Genomic DNA, 14,180 nt, shown 5'->3' with positions numbered 1-14,180 from the left:
CTGGGGCTTCTTGTCTGGCAGTGGTGACAGCATAAAAAACGAAACCATTACCAGGTCCAGTAACATCATGCAGATTCAGGATCTAGTAAAGGGCATTTACTGTGGTTTTTCAGAAAACAGGGTCAATGCTGTATTGATATTGACCAAAAAACTGCCACAGAAATGGGTGATAGAAACTTCTGAGGAACTATGGTCTCTTCTCACCTCATGATGATAACAAGGAAGAAGGTAAAGACCTACTGTTACAAGAGCCTGACCCTTTTTAAAGTCAAACACAAGTTTTCAACTATATAATAGCTTTGAAGAAATTAGGGGAAAAGAAAGAAGATTGAGGTTACAGATAGACTGATAAGGCTACAGAACCAAATAAAAATTCATTTCAATAATTTCATCAGAATACCAAAACAAACTAAACAGTTAACATTAGACGTTTTTGCTAAAAAGTCAATTTGATCTGTATCTTTGTTTACATAGTACATGTATACCATCTACATAAACATGCAACTCATAAACAAATACTTGTGTTTCTTTTTCAGCCCCTATGAAATAGGAAAGAAACACCTTCTGGGTGTTTATGAGGTGGGACTCTCAATAGAGAGTAACAGGCAAGTGGGCAGACTGTACCCTGTCAAAAGCAGCAAAGGGGGTGAGAGCTGGAAAACAAGGCAACTCAGTGGAGTTTCAGCCCTTAGGGCCTGCACTGTCTTAGAACCCTGTAAGGCAATCAAGTTTGGAGATGTTGCTTAAAGAAGCATCCGCCTAGAGCATCAAGGGAGAGAAAATAGAGCAGCAATCTTTAAACCTGACCATGCGTGCTTGAGGCCCATTTAAAGGACTGGTCAATATCCTGACCACCAGTCTTAGTGAGGTTCAGAAGTCCTAGGAAATAACTCAAGAAGGACAGACCCAGTGTGAAAACTTTGTAACAAACCACTATAAAATAAAAAAAAAAGAAAATGTCTTTTAAAGAAATACCCTCAAATGATTTTGAAGCAAATAACCCACAGATAACATCTTGAAAAACTCTGATACAAAACAGATGAGAAATTCTAACATTTGGTGGTTGGTGCAAGGGTAAGTAACAAAGCAAACGAGTAAGCAGCCAGAAACACAGGAGAAACACTGGACTGCCTGCTACCAGAGAAGCCACAGGGAAGGACTGCTCTTCATCTTGCTCATGTGTGTTGAATGCCACCAAGGCTCAGTAAGACTAGGGCTTAGAGGAACCACAAAAGTGAATGCTCTCTTCAACCTTTAGGAAAAGAGGCTGGAGAATGAGAAGGAGATGAGGAAATGGACACACATCTTGTAGGGTCAGGATGCCTGGTTCTGTAAGGAAGGCGAAGAGATTCCCAAGGCAGAGCAGCTAGCTTAACACTGGACGAAACTGGCAGGCGATTTCCAGCTCCAGTGGCATCATCCCCAGTAAACTGCACGGCTATTCCAAAATCCACGAGTCTCTGATAGCTCAGATCTACCAGCCTCTCCAAAGGACAAAGAAGGATGGTGCCCTACTGTGAAATTCCAGCCTCTGAAACCTGACAGTGGATTGCTATGAGCTGGAATGGACTCAGTGATAAGAATTAGAAAGCAATTGAGAAATTGGCAGTTCGAACCTCCGCAGCAACACGTGGGAAGTGAAGCCTGGAATTGGCTTCTGAAAGGTCTTGAAAAACCTGCAGAGCAGATCCACTCAGCACAAGAGGGACGTCATGAGTCAGACATCAACTTGATGGCAACTAATAACAAATTACTGGGGAGGCCAAAGAAAGCTGTTCACTGCTTACTTTAAGGATGGGAAAGACTTGACCATATATAAATGATAAGGAGAAGACAGAAGAAAAGATGAAGCTTAAGACAAGAAGAAGACGTTATTTCCTTTTTAAAAATCCTACTAGCTATTTACGGCCAAATGGTAAGAAGCTGCACTGCAATCCTTAACTTACACAGTTCAAATCCACCACCTGCTCAGCAGGGGAAAGATAGGCCATCTCCTCCCATTCAATTTACTGCCCCTGAAAACCAATAGGAGGGTCAGCTAAGGGTCAGTACAAACTCAACAGCACACAGCAATGACAACAGGTTATTATGCTTCAAACTTTTGCCAAATAAATAAAAGCCATAGAAGAAAGTTTTTGTAATTAATACAGGGTAAAAATATAGCTTGGCCTTCTGAAGCAAGCAAAAATAGTAAAAACGCATTACAGAGTCTCTTCTATAGCAAAGACAAAAAATTAAAACTGAGCCAGCAAGCTTGAGTGCCACCTACTGGTAAAAAAAATACTGAGTATTTGGACTAAGAAACCACTCTTGTAAAAATTTAAACAAACAGAATGAGGGAGCTCTGGTGACATAAACAGTATGGTTGCGCTGCTAATCCAGATGCCAAGCCTCTCTGGAAGGTCAAATCTACCAGCTGCTCCAAGCACGAGAGATGGGCAGTCTCTTTCCATGCAATGTAAAGCCGGGGAACTTGTTAAAAGTGTCAGCTGTGAGTTGTTTCCAACTGGATGGCAATGAGGTGACAGTGAGAAGTAACCGTTTATTTATGTTTCCAAACATGTTCTTATGTGCCTTTGCACCAACTACTATTCACAGCAACAAGTGATGGGAGTCTCGCCCTATCATCAAACAGCCTCACTGTCTCTGACTGCCCAAACCCACTGTTACTGTGTCAACTCATCATATTGAGGGTCTTCCTCTCATTGTCCCTCTACCGTTTCCTGATACTGATGCAAAATCTCAGATCTTTCCACACGCAAAGAAGGTAAAAAAATCTCACTTGTAGACATCCTCCCTTTATTTGAATACATTTAACAGCAGCATGTGCCCAAAGCCAAGCATCATAAGTGGGAAATTTTAAACAAAACTCTATCTTCTCATAATCTCTACTCCTTAATACCAGCACTATTACTAGCACATAGTAAGTAAATCCCTTCATATGAAAACTCATTATCATCTGAAGCTTGATATATATTCACTTTCTTTTCAAATTAAACAACCACATTACAGTTTTTAAAAAATATTTTTGTTATTTAGTGTGCGTTTAAAACCTCTAATCATTGGAGTATGGGATGTGGCTTAGTTTGTTAACATCAAATAAAATGGGGACTATAATCATTAGCTTGGAATATAATCAAAGCTTGGAAGACTCCTAGAAGCACTAATCCACAACTTGAACACTGTTCCAAGCATCTTGAAAAACCTACAACTAGGAGAGGATAAAACTCATGAATGTGACATTCTAAGAATCAAATCCCTATGCACATCCAAAAATGTCTCAAACAGGGTCAAAAGGGAAGCCACAGACTGGGAAAAAATAATTGGTAATGACATGTCTGATAAGGGATTTACATCTAGAATTTAAAGAAAACTCGAGCACTATAACAAGATAAATAACCCAATTACAAAATAGGCACAGGATATGAACAGACACTTCACCAAAGAAGACATTCAGATGGCAAACAAACACAAGAAATGTTCAAAATCTCTAGCTCTAGAGAGATGCAAATCAAAACAACTATGAAATATCCTCTTACCTCCGTAAGAATAGCAAAATTGAACAGAGCAGTGGACAACAAATGCTGGCAAGGTTGTGGAGAAACTGGAACCCTTATTCACTGTTGGTGAGAGTGTAAAATGGTGCAACCACTATGGAAGGCAATATGGTGCTTTCTCAAAAAGTTGCAAATAGAAATACCATTTAACCCAGCAATTCTACTACTGGGAATTTACCCTAAAGAATCATAACTGCCATCCAAGAAGATATATGCTCACCCATGTTTATTGTGGCTTTGTTCACTAAAGCAATGAGTTGGAAACAACCTAAGTGCCTATCAACAAATAAATGGGTAGAGAAGCTGTGGTATATTCATACAATGCAATATCATGTAGCATTGAAAAATAAAGAACTCATGAAATATTATACAAAACAGGTGACCATGGAGGACATTATGCTTGAGTGAAATACCTCAGTCACAAAAAGACAAATACTGTATAATGCCACTGTTACAAGATTGACAGGGAGATTAGGAGAAACTAAGAAAAGAGGGGATAAATAATATACATGTACATGGCATTGAAACATGCGAGGAAGAGAACTATATAAAAGGAATATACGATTAGGTATTACAGTATGACAAGAGTCCAGAATAAGAGCTGTATAAAAGTGGTGGGGGTGGGAGGTGGAGGGTGCGACAACTGTATAACAATGAAAGAACTTTTTTCCCCAAAGAAAAAAGCTAACTGGGGATGGGGTTGGGGGGCAGGGAGGAAAATGTGCAACAATGAATGAATGGAAATCCAAGTTCTTTATAAACTCACAAAAAAAAAAAAATCTCAATTTCAAAAAAATGTGGGGCTTAGAATTGAACATGATACTATAGAGGCTGTATTCCAGCATGCAGGATGGTGATACTATTACCTCCCTTCATCTGGACCTTAACACACCATTGGATCATACACAGTTGCCCTCAACTAAAATCTGTTCACCTAAATGCCTCAATCCAGTCCTCATGCAATTGAATTATTTGAGCCCAATGTGAGCTGAATGTTTACCCTTGTTATATTTCATCCAATTAATTCTGACAGCACTTTCTTTCAAGATCATTGTGCATCTTGATTCTCAGAGCAACTAAATCTGACAATTAAGTCATCGAATCTGCATCCGAATCAATGATTTTTTTAAAAAAGTCCTTTAGAAACGGGCTTCTACGGATATGAAAGATCCCTAGGATGTAATTAATACTAAACCACTAAAGAAAACTCTCTGAACAAGAGTGTTTATTTAGCTGCAAATCCATGGAAAAGAATGATTGTGGGGATAATGAAAGTTCAGATAAATTGTTACGACATAGGTATCCCATTAATATACTCACTCCATATTCCTTTCAAAAAGGGAATTATATGAGTTTAACATGGTTGTTTTCAATCAGCTCATGGAAAATGCTCACAAGCCACCTTTGGGTTACCAACAACGGCTTCATTAATCTACCCTCCTTTTTAAAAGGGCACTCAGAGTACACTTACTTATTTTAGAACATTTAAGCCAGCAGATTTATGGCTAACTGTGTGAAAGGCCAATGGTCTGGACCCACTTGTGGCTCTGCAGGAGGAGGAGGAGAAAGAGGCAGTCTGTTCCTGAAAAGGTGTACAGCTGAGAAATCCCACAGGGCCGTTACCTACTTTGTTCTAGAGGGCTGCTAGGAGTTAGAACCAACTTGACAGCACTGAGGTTTCTGGATGTACTCGTTTCACTCTTACTAGCAGTTTAAAGGGAGCTCTGGTGGCTTAGTGGTAAAGAGGCTGCCAACCTGAAGGAGCATGCTTCAAATCCACCAGCTTTTTCGTGGGTGAAAGACGGACAAACCCCTCCCATGTGATTCACTACCTCGAAAACCCACTGAAGGTTCAGTTCTGAAGTGGGTTAAAGTAAAAGTGAAATGAATGAAAAGCCAGGGTCTTAAGAGTCAGTTTTGACTCACAGTAAAGGGGAGCTCAAGGGGCTTATAAGGGAGGTCTGGTGACCTCGTAGCAAGAAGCTGTACTGCATACCCGAAGGAACTGCAGGTAACTGTCTCTGAAAACCTGTCTGAGGGCCAGCTATGGGTTGGTTCTGACTGAATAGTACACACAACAGTGGCTTGTAGCCAACAGTGAATTGTTCTGCTAACCCAACAACCAGGCATTGTTGCTGTGTGCTGTCAAACTGACCAACTCATAGCTCATCCTCCAGGAGGTTTTCAGAGGCTTTAAATAACACAGGAGGAAACGGCCCATCATTCTCCCATGGAGCTGCTGGTGGATTCGAACCATCTGCCTTAGGGTTGGCAGCACAGCTTCATACCAGAGCTCCCCAAAGATGAGGTGGATATTTAAAAAAATAATAGCAATAGGCTCACTGTCTATACTTCAAAAACTCATTCTTCTCACTAAACTATAAGCTTCAAGGTCACATGGTACTTTACTCATATCACACATATACTGTATATTATGCCAGGGGTTACAAATTATGGCCCGGGGGGGTCAAACTCAGCCAACAGCCTATTTCTATATAGTCCATGAGCTAAGAATAGTTTTCACATTTGTAAAAGGTGGTACCATTTGGCTCATTTTAGAAAAAGTTTGCTGATTCTTGTATTAGACACTCGAATATTAAAGGAAGGGAGGAGTGGGAAGGAAGAAACAGATCTGCAGCAGTATTATTAGAAATCACTGCAGACAGGAATAAAAAACCCCACATAACACTGCACAGGTCTCTACACGGGTTCTTGGCTTCCATTCTGATTAAATTTCAATATAAACTAAAGGTCTTTCATTAGCATATTTAAGAGTTCACATTTTTTCACTGATCTGTTCTTGAGTCACAGTTGTTCCTAAGAGAACTAAATTTATACCTTGGTCGTACACTTCTCCTCTAACTAGCAGGTAACCTCACTCACATAAATGTCAGTCATTAGCAAGGTGTCAGCCATGGCAAGGCGTCAATTTACAGGTCTGTGTCCTCATTTAGAAATCTTTTCCTCCACACAGCGTTAAGCAGCACAAGTCACCTTCCATAACATTTTCTTCATCTGTTCCCGTCAGGCAGAGCACTTTTTGCTCAAATTTCTAATCAGCCTCAAAGCTCTATAGCTCTAAAATTCTGTTTACTGGAAAATGTGTAACCAAATCCTGAATGCCACCTATAATATAGCAGTAATATGAAAAGATGGAATAGATCTATTCATAATGTTGTTCCCGGAAGTACAGGCAAATGTACCTGAAAATGCTGTTCCATCACTTGGATTTTTCCCTGCTCAGGACATTTTTTCAGAGCTCGACCAGCACAGTGGAAGAGGATCTCTACCATCTGTAAGGAAAACAGCCTTGCATAGAAATTAAAATAGCCTTGCATAGAAACCTTACAAGTTTTCCGTATTTAATATAATCAAATGCTATAAATGAAACAAAACAAGGCTTTATTAATATATCAAAAATATAATTCAATTTGTGACTTTCTTCTCTCATTTTTTAACCCTTTTGCTTTATTACTCAGTCTTGGGTAGAGTACCAATTTACTAATCTTTATAACATATTCCCAGGTTCTAGAGGGAGCTCAAATGGCTTAATGGCAAGCAACTGTGCTGCCAACTCAAAGGTATGTGGTTTGAATCTACCAGTGGCTCTGTGAGAGAAGGATGGGCAATCCCCTTCTGTGTGATTTACTGCCTCTGAAAACCTGGCTGAGGGTCCACTGTGGGTCGATTCTGAGTTCACAGTACACAACAACAAACAACAGACAGTCTATACTACATAGAGTAACTGAGGAAATGAAAGATCTTCACATCTCTACTGTAGGCCTTTCCCAAGAGCGCAACTTTACTTTGGCAAATCACACAAGGGTCTAAGCAGTGGATTCCTTCTCATACTTTCTGTTTATATTAATTTTACAATACAATTTTTTACCAAGGCATTTATATCATAGAAAGGGGAGTGGGGAAAGCAGGAATGAATATATAAACAAACACAACCAAGTGTAAAGTAGAAAATAGGCTAATATTAAATAACCAGTATTAATCATATTAATGCTAAACAAGAAAGTATTATCTCTCTGCTACCTCAAGCAGCTAATGCATTTGAACGTATACGATCACTCATAATTAGTAATCAGTTTATAAAGACTAACAAATGTCAACTTTTTACGGGCTACATTAAGTTCAGAAATGATCCAGATCCCTGGTTTTTCTTCCCCCTCCTCCCACTGCCTGTCTTTTCACCATTTTACTACTTTATCACCCTCTTAAGATAGTGAACAGGGAGGGGGGGAAAAACAGATGACAAGAAGGAATTTAAAAAGCATTCAAGATAATACCAGGAAATTATAACCTGACTTTTCAATATCCATGCTTTCCCTCAACTAGAGCCACTTATCTAAAAATGCCCAAAGATATTAGCAGGTATCAAGGTAAATCTGCACATCCATCTATGAAAGACCCTCATAAAAACTCACCCGATCTGCAACAACAGCCTTTCGCTTACTGGCATCGCCCGATAACCCTGTAGAGAAGGAAAAGGCAACACAAAATAAAAGTTAGTAAACAGAGGAATGAAACAACAAACAACTGTGCCCTGGCTTCTCTTCCAACTTGTGCTAATAACAGATAAAATTATAATAACCCTTAGGTATCCAAAGGTTTGGCAATATGCTATAACAGAAACATCTTACAGCTAGTCAACCAGATAGCATTGTAATGCACTCCTCTTTTGTTCTAAAAAATAGTAAATTTTCCTTGTGAAATGAAAGGATTTTAAAAGTGACATTTTTTAAGCTCTATAACCTGTATTTCTCATTAACCTTCTTCATTAAAAGTCTGCAATATATGTTTGTAAAATATTTATAACACTCGGCTAAAGGTGCTCTATGAGTAGTTATTATTACATGTGTGGAGTTGGAACCAACCCACAGCAGACCCTCAAGTGGGGTTACAGAGGCTGTAAACTGCACAGGAAGAGACTGCCCATTTTTCTCCCTCAGAACAGTTGGTGGATTCAAACTGCCTGCCCTTGTGTTGGCAGGACAGCTCCTTATCCACGAGGCTACCAGAGCTCCATCATGAATAATTAGTAGTATTCCTTCTCTAGCACACAGGCATTCTGTTAGCTTACCCACTACGGCTTTGGCTTTTCCTTCATGGAAAGACCATGCAAGAGCCAAGGCTTCTGTAAGACAATCTTGTTTCAGGAGATGATCCACTCTCTAAAATGAGTAAGAGAAACCAGAATCTTTTAGCTGACTAATAATCAGTCAGAATTCCTATTCTACCTCATACACTTTCAGAAATTACTGGCTAGTGGCTGAAATATTAAACATATGACTATCCTATTTCCAGGAGAATCAATTTCTTAAGATACTCAACCTATAGAGAGAGCTAGTGTGCACCGCCATGGGGCTCAAATATCAAAAAAAGAACAGCTAGTAGAAAACCGCTAATGTTTATCACAATATCCATGCTATCCCGCCTTCATAATGAATCCCAAAATTCTCTGAAACAATGTTCTATACAACTAAAGGACATTTCTAAGACTTCTTTAACCAGGCTGGCCGATGTGATAAAGTTCTGGCCAACAATACAGGTGCTCACTATCTCTGGGATTGTCACCTTAATATGCAGAGGGCAGGCCCTTTTCTCTTTGCTCTTTTCCAGAATGAGGATTTAACAGCTGCAGCTCTGGCAGCAAGTTTGTACCATAAAATGACCTTGCAATTAGACTCTACCCTGACAGAGACTAGTGCTAAGGATAGTCTACTAAACGCCACGAAGCTGTCAGCTGAGCCACGGCCTGCCTATTCCAGATTGCTTTGATGTGAAAGGAAAAAAAATCCTGTTTAAGCCTCTTTTTAAAAATATCCTGATATATGCAGTCAAACTTAATTCTAATTGAAGCAGCCAGCTTTATCACATCAAGTACCTAACAGCGAGAATGGTTTTGATGTACACTTCTGAAATTAAGAAGCACAAATCCAAATAATCTGTTTTTTTCTATAAAGTCGAAGAGGAAATGTAAAGATGTTATCAACTCAACAGCTCTAACACATAAAATTGCTTAGAACTCACCTCTCTCCAGTTCCTCAGCATCATCACATAAACTGACTGAAAAATAAGAAGGAACAAATTGAAATATTCATCTTTTACTGACTTGTTCAGGAGACATATTTGTCCCAGTGCCATATCCTACTTCTACAGTCTCTTTAAGTAAAAATATTATGCAATTCCATCTTCACCCTTCTTCTCCCACCCCTTTCCCTCTTGCACCTCCATACATATTTTACTAGTAATCCTTCTATTTTTATAATAATGGTCTTACGCAATATTTGTCCTTATGTGATTGAGCTAGTTCATTCAGCATAGTATTCTCTAGTCTCTCCCAAGTTATGTAGTCATCTTTAAAATCATTGTTCCTAAGTGCTGCATAGTACTCCACTGTGTGAATGTACAATTTCTCAAACCATTTGATTGTGGTTGGACATTTGGGCTATTTCCACTTTCTTGTCATGGTGAGTACACTGCTATGACCATTGGTGTACAAATCTCCATTTGTGTCTCAGTTTTCATTTTCTTGGGGTATATGCCTAACAGTGGAATAGCTGGATCATGTGGAATTTCTATGTTCAGTTTTTTGAGGATATGTCAAAAATCGCCTTCCAGAGTGGTTGTACTATTTCACAGTCTGGTGGCTGGAAAGAGGGGGGGTAAAGGAAATAGGCCAATCAATCTAGCGTGGAATCTTTAAAAGACAGGGTAATGGTGGACATAGTTCATTGGTGATTAATTTTACAAAACACAATGGATAGGAGTGATTGTAAGAAACACTACGTGAATCAAGGATAGCGTGAAACACAATGTATACAAATCTTATATGTACACTAGCAAGAGTGGTATCCACTTCCTAAATACCATGCCTCCGTAAACTCCATGAACTTTGATAAATGTTGATAGTTGTAGAGGGGCTTCAGGCTTTTTGTTCATAGGGTTACTATGAGTCGTGCTTGACTCAAAGGCAATCAACAATAACAATATAAAACAAAAATTTAAAAAAATTCACATCATAGTTGGACATATATCTTAAATTTTAAAAAAGATCTTTAAGAGCAACATTAAATTGTAAATTAAAGGGACATTTAGGGACCAGTAACTCCATTTTTAAGAAGGAATTAATTCCATGGACAAGAAATAAAAAAGACCCAACTTCACCTCCCAGTAATGACCTGGTAATATTCCTCCGAGGAATGACTTGGCAATACTTCAGTTTGGTTTGGTTAGTAAATATTTCTATGTATGGGTTGGTGGTTTTTTTAAAGGCACATGAACAAATGCATGTAAAAAAGTTCCCATTCCAGCTACTCTATTCCATGTCAAGAGCCTCAGTGCACTTTAAGACATCCTAAGCTGACCTATGGTTGCCTGGGTGGTACAGACAGATAGATCAGTGCCTGGTTACTAACTGAAAGATTTGTGCTTCGAGTCTACACAGACAAACCTTAGAAGAAACTCCTGGCCATCTGCTTCAGAAAGGTCAAAGACATTGCCAAAACCCATAGATCGCAGGCCTACTCAGACATGCAAGAGATTATGATGTGTCACAATCAATTAGAGAGTACTAGATGTATTTTGCTTTATGATATTACCTAAGCTAAATGTCATCTTAACTGCATGACAAGTGTACATGATAAGGTATGATCATGAGGAGACTGTGACATCATAGCCCTAAATCAAGAAAATAAACATTCCATTAGGCAGTTCTTTTAGTCATTAGAAATCTCTGAAGGCAAACTGGTAAGGAGTTATGCTGTCAACCCAAAGGTACATGGTTTGAATCCACCAGCTGCTCCAAGGGAGAAAGATGGGCAATCTCCTCCTGAGAGATTTAAAGCCTCTGAGGTGGTACATAACAACAATATTAGACAGTCGCTAAACAAAAGTAAAAATATGTTCAAAATAAGGAAGAAAAATTAGCTTAAAACTCACAACTACAAGCATACCTCATTTTACTGCTGTTTTATTGTGTGCTACAGATACTGCATTTTTCTCAAATTGCAAAACTGCAAGAACCTTGTGTAAAAGAAGCCAATCAGTGCCACACTCCTAAGAGCAGGCGCTGACTCTGTGTCTGTGTGTCATATCTTTCTAATTCTCATAATATTTAAAATTTGTCCATAATGCTATTACATAGTTAGCAGACTACAGGATATGAGAAACAAAACATCCCTATGATTGGTGTTACTGTGATGTGTGTTCCATTGAGGTGATCTAGAACTGAACCTGCAAGACGCCTCTTTTCACCCCTTAAGACCAGTGGGGGAACTGGAATTACAGCAGTAAGCTGCTGACCAAAAGGTCAACAATTTGAACTGCACTATGGCAGAAAGCTGAGGTAGTGTGCTTCCATAAAGACTGCTGTGGTTGTCAGGCGCCATCGAGTCGAGTACGACTCACAGAGAACAAAGCTAGGGAAACTGTATCGTTTATTATAATCAGAAAATGTGTGTGTCAGGGTTGCATCCCTTCTCCATAAAGACCAGAGTCGTGGAAGCCTGCGAGGCAGTTCTACTCAGTCCTAAGTTGCTCTGAGTTGACAACAGTGGGTTTAACCCTTAAAATTTTTTTATTATTCCTGATCAATATCCATTTTACATACAAAGCCCTTTTAATAAGCAAATCTTCTTTAGTTCAACTACCCTGACACACACATATTGATTCACAAAGTGAAAGCTTACTTTTGTCCCCAAATAAAAGATTTGACCACCGTAGCTACTGATGGATTGATAACAAGCCTTCTCTCCAACTAAAGCCTGTAAAAAATAAGTAAAAATGTGACAATTAGATGCATTAGGATTCTCATTAGGTCTTAAGGAACGTCAATTATAGAGACAACACTTAAGGTCAGTATAGTATAAGTGAGGAGAAAAAAGGATATCAATCAACTGATCAGTGAAGCAGTATGACAAAGTGTAAAAAGTCTCTGCTTACATATCGCCTTGATAATGTGGAAAAGGGAGAAACATGCCAACTTTTAAATCAAAAGAAAATCTGTCCCAACCTGCCCATTACTGGATGATAAGCAGTCACTGCTTCAGGCAAACAATAGGACAACTTGAAACTGCATTTTCAAGTTCTTTGAAACAAATGTCAACATGTAACACAAAAGGACAAAGCAGCATTGCCCAGCAAAACAGAAAAGACACTCACACTCAGATAAACCCAGGTTACAGATGTGGACTCTGCCATTTATAGGGTATGATCCTAAATTAAGGTTTAATCCCTTTGGCATTTTACAGCGCCACTCATAACGTGTAAGTGTTCCAGCTTCTCCGTACCTTGACCAGCACTTCGTACTGTCTTTTTTATTATAGTCATTATAGTATGTGCAAAATGATAGTTTAAATTTACATTTCCTTAATGATTAATGGCAGTGAGCATCTTTCTTAGGTTTACTAGGCGTTCCTCTACCTTCTCTACTGATATATCTAATCAAATCTGTGGCTCATTTTCAAAGAAGCCCTGGTGGTGCTGGAGTTAAGTGCTCAGTTACTAGCTATAAGGTTGTCAGTTTGAATCCACCAGCTACTCCATGATATGCAGCAATTCGGAATAAGCCTTGGAAACCTATGGGGTAGGTACAGGACCTACTCTGCCCTATAATGTCATCACTAATCAGAAAGACTTGAAAGCAGTTGGTCTGTCTTTGGGGGTTTATTTCTTAGGCATTCATTAAATATGTCTATTATTGCTATTTTTCAAATAAATTATGCAGGAAAGTATCACACAAGTCTAAATATTATGCTTTCAGAGTACTTTAAGATTCTCTCTCATTTCCTACACCTGTGGAATTTCTATATCTATGGACTAGAATATCTAATTTCTACTCCTATGGAATCTGCTTTCTTTGTCTCAATGGCATCTTTCCCTTTTAATATTCCCAAGCACCATAACTGTTCCAATCACTCCTAGAGCACCTAAATACTTCCAAGCCTCCTACACTATTTCTAGTTATTAACCTCGTAAACTAGCAGTTTTATTGCCATCAGATGAAACTCTCCATAACATTTTAATGTTACATTTTCTTTCTCTCAAATTCTCAATGCCACTTCACTATGTTAGTGAAAGTGTTCCAACTCTTCAGTATTCTATTAAATTAGTCACATTTCAGGACTGGAGTAACAGGAATTATTGTTTCGGTTCAGAGTCCAGAATAGTTCTATTCCCACACTCATTCCAACTGAGCGGCTTTGAAAGAAGCACCTCAAGACGAAAAGCTATCACCCCTGAGTGCCTATGTCTAAAACAAACCACCAGTTACACACACACACACACACACACACACACGCACACACGTGTGCGCACACACACATGCGCACACACACTCATACATACACACCCCCCCCAAGTTAATATACCAAGTTAATAAAAAACCAAAACTAGGATAACAGACTGTCCTTACCAGTGCCTGGCTCACATTTCCTCCAGTGGCTAATGATTTGAAATGGCTGCTATTGTAGACCAACTGAACTTCTGAGATTTCCACTGTTTCCAACTCCTCCTGAGTTTGGCGATCAATCACATGCAACTTCTCTACGCTGTCCAAGAGTACAATTGTACGAGAGTTTATCCACTGCAACCCAAGCACATGACAAAACAAAA

The 14,180-nt window shown here is 39.0% G+C and overlaps 1 protein-coding gene across 2 annotated transcripts in view; it reads right to left on the bottom strand.

The window, feature by feature from the left end:
* The window catches only part of VPS8 (vacuolar protein sorting 8 homolog (S. cerevisiae)), a 351,425-nt gene that overhangs the window by 278,633 nt on the left and 58,612 nt on the right, over nucleotides 1–14,180 (bottom strand). For both annotated transcript variants that reach the window (XM_006884085.1, XM_006884086.1), the window contains exons 14-19: nucleotides 13,981–14,151; nucleotides 12,257–12,331; nucleotides 9,597–9,632; nucleotides 8,647–8,737; nucleotides 7,991–8,037; nucleotides 6,761–6,850 (exon numbers count right to left, since the gene is read on the bottom strand). In XM_006884085.1, the coding sequence (XP_006884147.1) occupies nucleotides 6,761–6,850; nucleotides 7,991–8,037; nucleotides 8,647–8,737; nucleotides 9,597–9,632; nucleotides 12,257–12,331; nucleotides 13,981–14,151 (510 nt within the window). The remainder of the gene's footprint in view (nucleotides 1–6,760; nucleotides 6,851–7,990; nucleotides 8,038–8,646; nucleotides 8,738–9,596; nucleotides 9,633–12,256; nucleotides 12,332–13,980; nucleotides 14,152–14,180) is intronic.

The sequence above is a fragment of the Elephantulus edwardii genome, unplaced genomic scaffold (genome assembly GCF_000299155.1).
Source record: "Elephantulus edwardii isolate Elephantulus edwardi_28Jun2011 unplaced genomic scaffold, EleEdw1.0 scaffold00031, whole genome shotgun sequence".
Taxonomy (NCBI): domain Eukaryota; kingdom Metazoa; phylum Chordata; class Mammalia; order Macroscelidea; family Macroscelididae; genus Elephantulus; species Elephantulus edwardii.
Note: the sequence above shows the minus strand (reverse complement) of the source record. Positions and strands in the feature narration are given on the sequence as shown.